Consider the following 15,661-nt stretch of genomic DNA (forward strand, 5'->3'; position numbering starts at 1 on the left):
TGCCTTATATTTGGAAAACTTTCATATATTTGTATATTATATTTTGAAAACATTTTTTATTCATTGAATGTCCGCCTTATAGTAATACAGTAAAGTCTCGTTATATCAATATCGGATATATCGATAGTCCCGGTTATATCGATACTATTTCTATGCACGCACGGAGAAAATTACATGCAAACAGGGTCGGATATATCGATAGTCCTGGTTATATCGATATTTTTTCGGACTCCCTTGAATATCGATATAACGAGACTTTACTGTATATGGAAAAAGTTTGAAACTACACCATTCTTTGGGGGTGTGGCTTATACTCCCTCCGGTGCACTTTATACTCCGGAAAATACGTTACTCATCAGATTATATTTTAAAAAAAAATGTTAAACTGTCTGCTATCTTGGTTGATAGGTTTGCCGTTGTTTTAGCAATTGTAGATTGGAAAAATGTGATCGCACAAATGAGCTGTTAGAATGTACCCATGGACATTAAAATATCACTCGCTGAACAGTTCGGCACAGTTCGCCCCATTACTTTGTAATTACCACGGTCAATACTTAATGTAACTGCAGGGAAGGAGAAACCAAATAGTTCCTTTCTACTGCATGAAGAATTAAATCTAGTAGTTAAATAAAATACACCGATTCTGTTTGTACATCCTGCGAGTTATATGGACTGAATGCTGAAGGTAAAACCGCTGTATGTTAAAAATGAATTAGCTCAATTTACATTAGCAGTTTAGAAATACAAAGTAGGGTGTATGATGCCAATCAGTTGAATTCAGTATCCCCCTCTTTGCATCACTGCTGTTTTTAGTGGTGCCAATCACACATACGCTGGCTGGGCATGTCCTGAAATGGTGATGAACAGCAACACAGGAACACGATAATGAAGCAGACATCTTGTCAATGGCAGCAGGCACGTATCTCCATTGATTCGTGGCCAGCGGTCAGCTCTAATGACAGCACAGTCTGCAGGGAGTGTCCTGAAAGATTAGCGCTTTGGACACTTTGACACCGTAGTAAATGATGGCCCCATGATGGACACGACGTCCTTGCTAGTCGAGGGACTAGTTCATATTTTACAAGTGCGAGAGATATTTGTTTTAAAAGTAGCAAAGTTTTTGTCTGCTTTGCTGATGGATAATCTTACTTGTTTCTGCAGTTACAAATGCTTTCCAGTTTGCCAGCATCATCCACTGGATCAGTTTGATCATCCTGTCACTTTTCTTTTCCGAGGTAATGTAAAGGAGTGATTGCCACCATTCTGCTTTTAAATTACATATATACTATTATAACAGAATACAGTGAAACCTCGGTTTACGAACCCCTTGGCTTACGAACCTTTCGGTTTACGAACGTTACATTCATGAAAATTTTACCTTGGCATCCAAACCATTTTTCGGGATACACACGGAGCTGCCACAATGAGTGATGTGTCGTTCGTGAACGAGCCCGTTCTCCTCACAAGAAAATGGTGGCAGAGAGAGAGTGAGAAAACACACACAAAAGGAAGATGACAGCTGAAACAAAAACAAAAACAAAAGTGAAAAAAATAGTGAAATTGTGAGAAAATGGCTAGAAAACAGTGAAATTTGGACCCATTTCAACTTTGATATTTCAAAAGCAGAGTGTAGACTGGAAGGTTAAAATATCCCATCAATCAGGCTCCACAAATAACCCGCACAAGTCATCTGTACACTTGATGCAAAAAGCTATCAACCCAGCTGAACAGATCACAATTGATGAAGAACTAGATACAATTATCAGAAAAAGCACCTACAAGGGATCGATCATTCCTCAAGATGGTGAAAGAAGCCTACGTTCCTCATCAAGTGTTTAATGCTGAGGAAACCGGACACTCCATTCCATCAAGCCATTAATGACCATCACAAAGGTAAATAAAATGACTTTATTGACCAGTACAGTTTATTGCTTTAATAGCACATTTGTTATACATAAAATAAGGTATATTTTGTATAGTTTTAAGGCTTAGAAAATTTGAAAGTAGAAAATTATGTTTTTTGGGGACCTAGGAACACATTATTCTCATTTTAATGGTTTCCGATGGGAAATTAATTCTTGGGATACACACTTTTCGCCTTACACAGTCTGTCAGGGAACCAATTAAGTTCGTAAGCCAATATCCCACTGTATACTATTTGATATTTTGAATATTTTGGATAATGCTCTAGATATATTTTGATAATGATGGAAACGTTGTTACCTAACAAGCAATTACAGTGATACCTCGGCTTTAGCTCATGAACCTCTCGCTTTACGAACATTAAATTCGCGAGAATATAATCTTGGCATACGAACTACTTCTCAGGAAACACACGGAGTGCCACAATGGCTGGCGGACGAGTTTTCGGTGGAAGAACACCAAACCACACGGCCGAACAGCGCCACCATGGCTGCCGGACTACTTTTTCACACCCACTTTCTTTGAGTGCACTCAGTGCAGACGTGGTTTGTTATGGAGTGGATACTTTTGCTTTTTTGGGACCGAAAAAGACCCCACCACAGGCTAGTGTTAAGACGAAGAGGACACAAAACAAAATTACGGTCGAGCAGAAGGAGATCATCAAAAAACACGAACGAGGTGTGGGTTTGTGTGATTTAGCATCCCAGTACCAGTGTGCTAAGTCGACCATTCCTCCGTGTGGCTCAGGGTGTTTCTGTGTTGTCTAAGCAACAGTGTCAGGCAATAGAAGAGGTTGAAAAACTTCTGTTGATTTGGATTAACGAAAAGAAGCTAGCAGGGGACACTGTGTGAGGGAATGATCGCCGAGAAAGCACGGGAACTTCACTCGGATATCATCAAGAGGCAACTACATCAATGACCATCACAAAGGTAAATAAAATGACTTTATTATACAGCACAGTTTATTTCTTTAATTACAATACAATAGCACATTTATTATACATAAAATAACCTATATTTTGTGTGGTTTAAAGGCTTATTTAATAGAAAATTATGTTTTATGGGGACCTGGAAACGGATTATTCTAATTTTTAATGGTTTCCTATGGGATATTAATGTTTGGAAGACACACTTTTATACACACTTGCCTTATACACACTTTCTGGGAACCAATTAAGTTCATAAACTGGGGTATCACTGTATTCATAATAATTTGTTTTGTTGATTGATTAATTGGAAAACTAATTGTTACAACCATGCCTTGTCATAATATTATGGAATTATGTCATTTTGCTGCTTGGCCATTCCCTCAGACCAGACTCAAAGCTCTTCTTGATAGATTTGTTATTTTACGTCATTTTACGTAAAATAACGTTATTTTATGTCGTTCCCATTATTAAGCTACTTTAAAAACAACGCCCCCCTCAAAAAAAATCTATTTAAGTCTGTTTTCGTTGCTTGCGAGCAAACAAGTGTTTAATATTTCAAAAATATCTGAATTTCTATTTCTGTTTCGCACGCACACTCAATTAAATAATTACTCTTTGTGAGCAAATGGCGACTGATAGTTCAGAAATGCCACTTTGTGGCTTGATAGTGGGTAAAATATTGATTGTTTGAAGTTCAATTGTAATTTTCAAGTCAAATTGTCATTCAAGACACAAAGCTTTACACTTGTGCAATACGAAATGAAGTGGGGAGAGTTTGACCCTCAGGTCAGACTCCAGTGCAAAACAATTACGCTGACAGTGCCGGCCTTAATGCCCTAAACCAAACGTTAATTACCATCTAGCCAGCAGGAGCAATAATTGAAGTAGAATTTAATGAGCATCGGGATGGGCTTCAAGCAATATGATCTGCCCGAGCACCTTGCCAATGACGTCATAGGTGAAGAGTCACCGGGGGACATTTAAAAGGTGTTTTAATGACTTTGGTATTGTCGGCCAGTCGGAACACATTGTTCAAGCTCTTAAGCGTTTGGCTTCATTGACTGCAAACCTGTTGTCCAAATGGCACCAACACATGATGGATTTGCAGGACCACCTGTGCGTGACCTCTCATGCTAATTGGCAGGTGAATCAATGGCGCTGCAGAAAGGCGCATCCCAAAAGTGACCGCGTTGGCGGAGAGCAAGATTGAGATTTAGGTGGTTGTTCACATAGCTTGATGTTTTTATTTGTCTCTCTGCATGCTAGACTGTTTTCAGAATTGTAGTGCTCGGCATCTGGGACTACATTGAGAACAAAGTCGAGGTAAGTGTGTTTCTTTTCTACTGTATCATAGATATGATCTAAAAGCATGATGTGGATAAAAGTATTGGGAAAAGACCATCCTTAGTTTAACCTGAATTTTGATTTGTTTTGTTTCCGGTCAACAATGAGGTGCACACGTGGATGACTTTGAAATGGAAGAACTTGAGAATTTGGCGGGTTTGAAACGAACCGAATAATGTTGAGGATCTCAGAAATAGACACAGACAAAATGTGAGAACAAAAAGGGTTATAAAAACAACCAACTACGAAATGAACAAGTGAGCAAGCTAATGAGCTAGCCAACTAGTCAACGAACTAGCTAGCTAAATATCCGGGGAACTAGTTTGTTAGCTCGCGCATTTGGTTGTTCGTTAGCTAGCTAAGTAGCTAGCTAACTCATTTGTTAGTTAGCTTACTAGCTAGCCAACTAGATAACCAACCAAACTACCAACCAACCAACTAATTAACTTATTAACTAACTAACTCAACAAACTCCACAACCGAAAACGCTGGTCAAAAAGATCCAGGAAAAATCTAGGCATCAACAAAATACAAAAGGTAAAGTAATGGAAGTCAAACGAAATGACAAGAGTCCAATTCACATGCCAAAAAAAAGAAAATCGACTTAATGACTCTACATACAAAAAGTGGAAGGAAGCGAAGACAAACGAGTATGACGACCTTGAGAAAACAACACTTTAGCAAGAGCATCAACAAGGTCAATAATTTGACAATTAACAGACATTTTGCTAGTCCTTAAATACATTGCCAGGCTGGATGAGGAAATGCAGCGCAGGTGCATCGGCTGGAGGGAAACACCCTTCCCTCCAAGCTGGAGTTTAAAGGACAACCGACGTCTCCAGACAAGTTGTGTCCAAAGTTTGTAAAATGGCTTCAAATGACTTCTACTGTGCGTATTTTAATAAGATTCCACCGCATATACCTATATTTCATGTTTTAAACTCGCGCTGAATATTCAGAATCAGAATCATCTTTATTGCCAAGTATGTAGAACACACAAGGAATTTGTTTCTGGTAGAACACGCTGCACTAGTATCGTCGTTAAAAAAAACTGCTAAGTGGCACTATACAGTTCCATTTTGGCTACTGTTTAAAGAGTTCAAAGAGTTAATGGCTTGGGGGAAGAAGTCTTGTTTTTGAGCTGACCGAAAAAAGACGCAATGTAGCGGTCCTTCCATCACGTCAATGTATTTTGCTGTACTTGTTTGGTCTGGGGACCTCGTGTTGCACCCAAAAGCCGTCAGAAGAGGGCGTCCAAGCTCCATATAAGGAATTTATCAGCCTGTGGAAACGGAGGTGGCCACAGGAGGTCGCCATTTTGTGAATCTTTTTCGGTGAGAGATTTCCCCTCAATAATGCCTCATAATGGCACGGAATAAATTCTTTAATCGATTGCAAACATGTATGCTTTCCTCTTCAAAACTATTTGAATCATATTCATAACTGGATGTGTCACAAGAAAGCATCTTCTCCGAATCTGAAGCCATTGTTTAGATTCTCCAGCAATGCAAGACGTCTTGGCGTGACGTCACGAACTGGGGGCGGGACTTTCTGAAAATGCCCAATTCGCAGCTCATTTTTTGGCAGATTTTGTACACTTTAAGTCATTTTTATTGGTGTTTTGCATTTGAATAAAATTATCATACTGCATGGTTTGGGTATTTTAGATGCTATAAAACGTTTTTCTCATGTCAGTTAAGAAACAAAAAAGTGACGTCGGTTGTCCTTTAAATATATAATAGAATTGCCTCACCATAGACCAGACAAGCAAATATAAATTGCAGATTTTGGTGGCTAGGTTTACTCATACATTTTGTCCATGTCGTGTTGTTTTCATTACCCCGTTTAATGTAAATAAACCTTGGCGATCAGAAGCTTGGGATTTTATTAGCACTGTCACCATCAGGTGTTTGACGGCGCCGTCATCGTGTTGTCTCTGGCCCCCATGGTGGCCTCCACGGTAGCCAACGGGCCCAGCAGCCCCTGGGATGCCATCAGCCTCATCATCACCTTACGCATCTGGAGGGTGAAGAGGATCATCGATGGTGAGTCAAAGACAATGTTCATGCTGGTTATTAAGTCATATGGACCCAGTTAACCTTTTTGGGTGTGGGGAGCACCTGGTCCCTCTTAACTCTGAGAGGAGATGAGTAACCTCGTTCTCTCAAATTATTTACTATTCAGAGCAATATAGCTATTGATCATCCCCAAGTAATTTGCTGTCACTCGCCTACTCCAGCCTATATTGATTGTAGGATCTGGATAAGCACATTCACAGGGCCCATAATGAATATAGTGGTTGTTCTCCTCTATGCTAATGTGCTCTGGTTCGATATTCGTGTCGAGGTCACCCTCAGTGCGGTCCTCCTGCTGCATGCGGGATAAACCTCCAAACTGATCACACAGGTTACTCTGGTTGCACTTCAACAAAGAGAGGTGCTTTTCATCAATAATCCTCAAAAACCGGCCACACATTCACTGCAAAGATGCACTTTATCAGTACATGATACCTTGGCTTACGAACGCTTTAGTTTATGAACTTTTCACCTTACGAACATTAAACTCGTGAGGCATACGAACTACAGTAAAGTCTCGTTATATCGATATTCAAGGGAGTCCGAAAAAATATCGATATAACCGGGACTATCGATATATCCGACCCTGTTTGCATGTAATTTTCTCTGTGCATGCATAGAAATAGTATCGATATAACCGGGACTATCGATATATCCGATATCGATATAACAAGACTTTACTGTAGTTTGCGGCGGACGAACCAAACCACACAGCGCCACGGTGGCTGGCGGACTAGTTTTCGGCGGATGAACACCAAACCACACGGTCCAACAGCCCCACGGTGGCTGGCGGACTAGTTTTCCATACCCCCTTTGAGTGCAGACGTGGTTTGTTATCGAGTGGAGTACTTTTTCTATTATGGGACCGAAAAAGACCCCACCGCAGGCTAGTGTTAAGCCGAAGAGGACACAAAAGAAAATTACGGTCAAGCAGAAGGAGATCATCGAAAAACACAAACGAGGTGTGCGTTTGTGTGACTTAGCATCCCAGTACCAGTACGATAAGTCAACCATTGCTACGTGTGGCTAAGGGTGTTTCTGTGTTGTCTATGCAACGATCTCAGGCAATAGAAGAGGTTGAAAAACTTATGTTGATGTGGATTAACGAAAAGCATCTAGCAGGGGACATTGTGAGTGAGGGTATTATCGGCGAGAAAGCAAGGCAACTTCACTTGGAAATTATCAAGAGGCAGCTACATCAATGACCATCACAAAGGTAAATAAAACGACTTGATTATACAGTACAGTTTATTTCTTTAATTGCAATACAATAGCACATTTTTCTACATAAAATAAGGTGTATTTTGTTTAGTTTTAAGACTTATTTAGTAGGAAATTATGTTTTATGGGGACCTGGGAACTAATTATTCTCATTTTTAATGGTTTCTTATGAGAAATAAATGGTTGGCAGACGAACTTTTTGCTTTACACATACTGTACTTTCTGGGAACCAATTAAGTTTGTAAGCCTCGGTATCACCGTATTATGCTCCCTCCCCTCCAAAATACGCCCACCTCAGCACTTTGCTGTCATCTAGTGGTGTATCTACTGCAGTATTGAAAGAACATGAACAACACAGCGTGTAGTGTTGATGTCCTTGCTTATTGTCCTAAAATGCATTTGTAGTAAGTCTATATTGTATGTGCTATCCCTCCATGTAAGCTTATGTGCTCCAAGTCAAAGTGGAGATGGAACTGGAGATCCAACAGTGCGAGAAAACAAAAGCAGTGCGAGAGGAGCAGCTGGAGCGTCTCACTCAGATCTGCCAGGAACAGGCTGTGAGCACATTTTCTTTAATCCTAACACCCCCACTCTCCACCCCCAATTAAAAACAAAACAAAAAAAAACATAAATCAGTTGAATGACAGGAATGAAATAATGGCACCTCATTGCAAATCTTAGGGTTGCATTGTTAATACACTACATACTATACATAAATTAAAGACCATGCACTAGGCATCTTGATACATTAGGTGAGATTGGTTCATACAGAGGAAAACACAGACTCATACAGCAGACACACAGAGGAAAAATTTCAAGTCTTTCAATTAAGATAACGTGCATGTTTCTGGAATAACGGGAGAAAAACAGGTACTGAACGGTGAGAATGTTCACTTCAGACAAGACGCAGTGGGCCAAGATTAAACCAAAGGACTTCAAAAATGAGGCTGATGTGGTTCTCACTCTAGCCAGCCTCACTGGATCGATGCAAAGCACATATTTTATCATTTGTTTTCATTAAAAAATATAAAATTTGTACTCTTAATGGTGGACATCAACCATATTTTTTTTAAACGGACTTCGTAGGTATTTTTTAAATACGTCTAAAAATTAGATATGAAAATTATGTATTCATTATTCAGTTTCTCAATTGTGTATGCGCCCGCGTGTATCTTTGCCATTTAAATTTATTAAGTGTGTGTCAATTTATTGTCACAAGGGGGCAGCAACGCCTCATAGATAAAGTCAAACAAAAACCTTCACTGTCCTTATCCTGCGCGCTTTTATGCATAAAAATAATTTCTCAATGAAAAACAAAACCCATAAAAATGTTCAAGTACAAATCGATCAGTTATTATTTCCTCAACATAATCACATAACTAAATTAAACCAATTGAATCCAGTATATTTGTCCTCCACTATATGAATGTTAGCTTTTACACCCTCCCGTCGCGCCCCACAACATCATTTTCATCTTCTCATTTTCAATCCCATCCGTTCATCTTTGTGATATAGTTTGAGATCAGGCAGCTACGGGCACACCTGGCCCAGCAGGACCTGGACTTGGCGTCGGAGCGCGAGGCTGCTATGCAGATCCATCGTGTATGGGCCAAGCAGGGCAGGAGTGTGCAGGTTGTGGAGGGCTCAACTCCCGGGGAGTCGGACGACGAGGGAGCTCACAGGAATCCCAGGGAGCTGCACGCCGCTGCAGGTACATTTCACTGTACTTAATGGCTACCTGGATGATACTCGTCATGGGTACCTTTGCGGCAAGGATGAGCAACTTAAATGCTGGTGGCCACAATTTTTCATCACTGCGGGTGGGAGGCCACAGATGCATAAAAAATATCTGAAATAGACAAATTATATGCACGTGTACAAAATGTGTACTTTTAATACATTGTATTTTTTTGGCGTGTACATTTTTCACTGCATGTATGAAAGAAATATTCATAACCCAACAGCATAGGGTTTGAGGCAATTTTTTTCTTTGATTATATGATCAACCTTATATGTTTGTTTCCATTCTGACTCAAATACAGAATATATCAGCTGGTACAGTAAAACTCATAGCCTAGGCAACAACACATATTTTCACAATTTAAAATTTCAAATGCATTGCTGTTCTGGATTATTGGAGTGACCCAAGAAAAACGCGTCTCCTTGTGGCCATTTAATTGGTGACACTTAATGGCGATGTTCTAAAGCAGGGGTCAGGAATCTTTTTGACTAAGAGAGCCATAAAAGTAAAATGTTTAGACATGTTTATCATTGAGAGGCACACACACAGGCATGCACGCACGGCCACTTTTCAACAAAATGCCAGAATGTATTATTTAAAATAAGTTTGTGATAGTATTCACCATTAACATAAATGTTTCTGTTAAGTTCATCCTGTCTACTTGATATCTAATTTAAAACAGATTATTTTCTTACATACAGTGTTCTTTAGGTGTTCAATTACCTGACATGTTTTGGCGTATACTTCCGGCGGAAGAAAGGCTCATGGTTGGTAAAAATCCAGCCAAACGATCGGAATGAAAGTCAACTTGCCGGGTCCATAGGCGAAGTTACTGCTCGCTAGCCTGCACACTGCTCATGAGCTTGCCCGGTTGCTTTCTGCAGTCTCCTGCAGAAGTATATTGATGCTAATGATAACGTAGCATGGGGCGTGTCAAAGTTCCACTGCCATTCGACAGTTTCATCGATGGTATTGTTTCATTGCAAATGAGAATCAGAACCTTTTCTCTCCACAAAGGCAAATCCTGGGTCCATTCAACCTGAAGTATACGATACCACATTTTTTTTTTTGTTTTACTTGTCGGGCTTATTTAAAAGGGCCGTTTACCTGTTTCAACATGAACGGCCAGTATCATCCAATCAAAATTGCGCTTTCCGCCAACCTAGCTCAGTATCATTCAATCAAAATTGTGCTTTCCGCCAACTGCAGCCCAAACAGGAACAGCGAAAAAGCGAGAATATGTATTGAGTTTTATCGGCGAGCCAGATGCAATCATCAAGAGAGCCATACATGGCTCGCGAGCCATAGGTTCCCGACCCCTGTTCTAAAGTTATTGCTTTCACATCAGGGCGTTCTTCAATATTACAAGATAGAACACTTTCAAAAACTCAATTTAAGTGCAACGTTTGTGATCAGGCCAGGTGGAGGGTTTGCTTGAGGTGGCAAAATGACAAACCAGAGGAGAGGTGCGCCGTCACATACGTGTATAATTCTGTGGAACAAACAGTCCCTAATGGTGCAGCATCAGGCCAAGAGGATGCCGGTGCAGTGTAAGCTTGACATTGCCCTGGAGCGGCCCCTTAGCTCCCTCCATTCTCACACACCGCAGCCATCTGACCGCAGGCACACGGGATCAATGCAGAGGTTTAAAAAAGAAAAAGAAAGCTTTCAGAATGTGCCGAACGCTGGAGAAAACAAGCATGTTTTTTTTGGACACAGTGTCACTCTCAGCTCCTGTCGTGCTTCAGCCACCATGCGGTCGACGATGGCTGTTTCAGGGACAAAATGCTCTGTGCATTGGGCCTTGTTAGGAGAGCAGTGGGCTCCTGTCAACATCTGTTCTCATTCACCTGCAAGCCACAATCGACCACCGCAATATTATCCCAGGGGCAAAATGCTCATGACAAATTTGGTTGCGGGATACAAAGTGGGCCTTTTTTCAACGTTGACATGGTCACCGGGAGAAGAATTTATAGGCCAGCAGGTGCATGTTTGGGTCAAGTCACCGCCAATCAAGTCAGCATCCCAACTTTGTTCTCACCTGAGCGACGACACCCTGCCCCAGAAATCCCAATTGTCCCTCGAGACGGAGTCTGATGCCACCTTCCAAGTACGAAATCGTGTCACATCCACTGTCCACAACATCCACTGTCACTCAAGCACAACATCTGCTCCAAGAAGCAGGTCATTGAGCACTTACTGCACTGCTGTTTTTTATCATTATACAATTTTCATCTTTGCTCTGAATCCTACCAAAAAAATCAACATTTTATTTGACACACTTCATCCTGTTTTCCACCAAAACCCGTTTTTACCCAGTTTTGCTCCTTTTTTAATTTTCCATCACCCGGTTTTACCTGTTTTTCGCGGTTTTCGCAGCTTTCAGCAAAAACAGTTTTTATCCCTATTTTCACGATTTTCCTGTTTTTAACCAAAACCCGTTTTTACCCCGTTTTATGCGGTTTTCACCAAAACTGTTTTACCCCAGTTTTCCTAAGTTTTCCAGTTTTCACCAAAACAGTTTCTTCCTTGTTTTTCGCGATTTTCACCAATACCCGTTTTCCTCCCATTTTTTGCAGTTTTCCTGTTTTTCACCCAAACCAGGTTTTACTCCGTTTTCCACCAAAACCCGTTTTGAAACAGTTTTTCGCGGTTTTCAAATTTTCACCAAAACCCGGTTTTACCCTCTTATTCGCGGTTTTCTGTTTTTCAGTTTCGGTTTTCCTTGTTTTGTTAACGGGTTTCACCAAAACCAGTTTTTAACCCATTTTTTTTGCGATTTTCCCATTTTTCACCAAAATCCAATTTTTCCCAATTTTCTGCGGTTTTCACCGAAATCGGGTTTTACCTCGTTTTTTGCCGTTTTCAGGTTTAAACCAAAACCAGTTTACCCCTGCTTTTCCTCAGTTTTCTAGTTTTATACCAAAAACAGTGCCGTTTTTTTTTAACAAAACCCGTTTTTTCCCCCCTTTTTTTGCGTTTTTGCAGTTTTTCACCAAAACCTGGTTTCACCCCTTCCAAAACACCGCTTAGGTTCAGCCATTACAATAAAAGTGACCTTACTTAAACCCCATAGAGCATGCATTTTATCAAGGGATTTTCCTCACTGTCCCAAAATCTACAGATGGAATTGCATGTGTAGGGGACGCTTTACATTTTGAGATTTATTGGTAACCAATGTGAGGTGCCCATCGCCCGTACGCCCATGACTAACAGGGTATCTCTCACACGCAAAGGTAAACAAAAAAATTGTCATGATAAATGATGATATCCAGACGGATTGTAATTTCTTGGCCAGCGGTGCAGCAGCACTACATCAAGTCTCTGAACGACAGTGGAGTCTACGGCTGCACTAAAAGGACCCAGCGTGTCACCTCTCTTCTTCCACACACAAGTGACAGCTTGATAACTGGGCCGTCTCACAAAAAAAGGGCCGAGAGCCTTTTTATGTATGCTGGACAGCCAATTCAACCCCCCCCCCTCCCCCACCGCCTCACCTCCATCACTCATGTGTTATTAATTGCGCGGCAATTGTCTCCGTCTTGTTTTAGTGAGTGCAATGCCTCCTCTCCGGGGGTGGCCCAGGGATTAATATTTTAGAATGAAAAATAAATGAGATTACCCATCAGAGTCTGCAACAGCAGCAGCGTGTCCCGCGAGACGGGGGCTTGCACTCAAGCTACTCGCGCTTCGCACTCAGCCAGCAGACAGTGAGCTCAAGACCAATCAAGCGAGCACAAGATCACCCCCATTCGACCCCCTCCTCCTCCCCCAACAAAGAGCTCTCATGCGGGCCCACTTTTGTCAAGCCAAGCCCAGCCTAAACGGGTCCGGTCTATTACCTGCTGCACTATCCGGCTAATGCAGCGCCAAGCGGAGCGTGAGCCTTTCCAGCACCTGTGGCCTGAGGCGCTGGCTATTTCTGTCAATAAGTCCATGTAAACATTTCAGATAGTTTCCATTTGGGCTTGTTTGTCATGTTTGTACTGAAATGGATCGGCCGTTAAATCCAATTAAGTTGATTGTGTGCCTTTTGAATGTATTTATGAATTTATTCCATATTTTTTCCCTAACCAGATCCAGTTGTACGCGATGACATGAACAACTACATCAGCCAGTACTACAGTGAAGCAAGCAGCGGTAAGTCACTCAACACTGACTCATCCTTGAAAAAGGACAACACAATCCGCTCTGGGTTTTCCCGCCTCACACATCAGAGAAAGGACAAGGGGCTCTGGCAGAAACAAAGCCAACAAGGCGTGATTGTTGTTTTCTTGACCTTTTTTCTTAAAAGATGGCAGGACTTGTGGCTTAGGTCCCCACGTGGTCACCACGGCCTCCATTGACATCCACCTCCCGACCAATCACATCCAGTCCTACGCCGCTCACGATCTGAACCTAAGCTACAGCTCCCTCCCATGCTGCGCCCCTTCTTTTTCGAGCCAGGATCAAAGCACGGTGGTCCAAGAGCTCCTTTCGTCTCTTTCTGAGGACTCCTGCCTCGCTCAGAAAGGACTGACGGTGGATCCGGTCAACCTTAAGCTCCCCAGTCCCACTGGCTCCGAGAAAGCTAGCCCAGAGATGGACAACAGAATAAAGGTGTTCAACCGGAGGAACAACCAGGAGAGCCGGGGTCGAGGCTGCGTCCTGCTGCAAACCAAGCCTCTCATCCACCTGCAGGGCGGCGCCGTCGAGTCCTCGTTTGATGAGAAATACCGTCTACTTGGTCCGGCTGACACACCTCTGGGACACGTGTCGGACACATAGCACACTTACAGTACATCTGAACTCAATGAAAACTTGAACTTTGTGAGAGTGACACAAAAGCCCGACGCACACAAAAGCAATGTGGCTCAGTGCGACTGTGCAACTACTTTTCTTCAGAGGCTGACTGCCGGCTGCGCTTGTGTTGCTGCCATGAGAAATTTGAATGGCTGATCAATGGCATCACAATGGCACACATTTTGAAATGTCACATTGGATCACGTTTGATTTTGCAATGAAATATCCAATTCTGGGTATACGTACAGTCAAACATCGGTTTTTGACCGTAATCCATTCCAGAAAACTTCGAAAACCGATAAATTCGGAAAGCGACACATTTCCCATTATAATCAATGTAATTAATGTCTGCTTTCTTTAAATCGACTCACAATGAAATGTGTCCAACCTTTTTAACTCATTCACTGCCAAACATGCAAAAATGTGTCCACGCCAGTGCCATCGTTTTTGTCATTTTCACTCAAATTCCAGGACCCACAGAATAGTTTAGTTTCAGGACTACATAAATATTCAATGCAGCGTAAGAAACCATAAACTCTGTTCTTTCAGCAGAAAAAAAAAATAATCCTAAATTATATGGGTCTGGAGTTATATGAGCTTGAAATGAAAGGCAGCCGTCCAAAATACAATGCAACCCATAAATATTGGTTTATATCACACTATAAAAACAGCTGACGCTGGAACAAAGCACGAACCCGGAAAAGGGGGAATGATGCCCCCTTATGGAAAGGAAACACATTGCCAGAGGCCATGGCCAGTGCTTTATCAGCCCCAAGTAAGAAAAAAACAAAACCCGAACTAATTCGGGAATGGCGCTCTCTGTCACATTTTCAATTCCCGAGTAAATTCGGAAATGGCAGTGAATGACTTAAATACAGTAAAGTCTCGTTATATCGATATTCAAGGGAGTCCGAAAAAATATCGATATAACCGGGACTATCGATATATCCGACCCTGTTTACATGTAATTTTCTCAGTGCGTGCATAGAAATAGTATCGATATAACCGGGACTATCGATATATCCGATATCGATATAACGAGACTTTACTGTATTATATTGACTTCATAATTATCTGTCCCAGCAGTCCCACACCCGTCCCTCATTAACTTGAACGTGTTATTGAACACGTTGGACATCCAGAAGTGGCTCTGAACTGCTCTTAAAGGCAGAAAACTTTCTCCCAATCGAAACCAGTAAAAGGGATGTTTAAAGCCTTCAGTGAATGGCTCTGGTTAGTTTTCTAATCAAACCAAGTTGATTTTCCTCAAATTTGGGACTTCCAACTGGTTAAAACTGCAAATTTCCCCATTGTGGGTCTATTAAAGGCTTGCTGATTCTGATTCTGATAAAAAAGGGTCAGGAGGCGAGAGGGGATTTCAAAAGCATTTTCCTCCTGATTAATTTTAATCCACCATGGTCTCTCTTTTAAAAATAGAGACACACAGTGTACATGAATGCATTGATTAACAAATAACTTTTTAAAACATTATTTCCAAACGACTCAATTGGAAACATGACTTGATTTATACATACAAAAAATAAGCAAGATTTTCTTAAATAAGCAAAATACTTCTTGAAAATAGCGAGCAAATTCTTTTGCACTTTAATGTGGCCAGACATTTTTTTGTAAACTTTATTTGTGGG

At 41.3% G+C, this 15,661-nt stretch overlaps 1 protein-coding gene across 2 annotated transcripts in view; it reads left to right on the forward strand.

Moving 5' to 3' along the window:
* LOC148900845 (transmembrane protein 266-like) overlaps window positions 1-15,637 on the forward strand; it is a 40,991-nt gene extending 25,354 nt beyond the window's left edge. For both annotated transcript variants that reach the window (XM_088992845.1, XM_088992844.1), the window contains 7 exons: window positions 1,162-1,235; window positions 4,119-4,175; window positions 6,103-6,241; window positions 7,934-8,049; window positions 9,008-9,203; window positions 13,311-13,373; window positions 13,528-15,637. In XM_088992845.1, the coding sequence (XP_088848971.1) occupies window positions 1,162-1,235; window positions 4,119-4,175; window positions 6,103-6,241; window positions 7,934-8,049; window positions 9,008-9,203; window positions 13,311-13,373; window positions 13,528-14,000 (1,118 nt within the window). In that variant the 3' untranslated portion in view covers window positions 14,001-15,637. The remainder of the gene's footprint in view (window positions 1-1,161; window positions 1,236-4,118; window positions 4,176-6,102; window positions 6,242-7,933; window positions 8,050-9,007; window positions 9,204-13,310; window positions 13,374-13,527) is intronic.
* Window positions 15,638-15,661: the final 24 nt, after the last annotated feature.

Source organism: Hippocampus bargibanti, linkage group LG03 (assembly GCF_051943395.1).
Source record: "Hippocampus bargibanti isolate YZ-2025 linkage group LG03, ASM5194339v1, whole genome shotgun sequence".
Lineage (NCBI taxonomy): Eukaryota > Metazoa > Chordata > Actinopteri > Syngnathiformes > Syngnathidae > Hippocampus > Hippocampus bargibanti.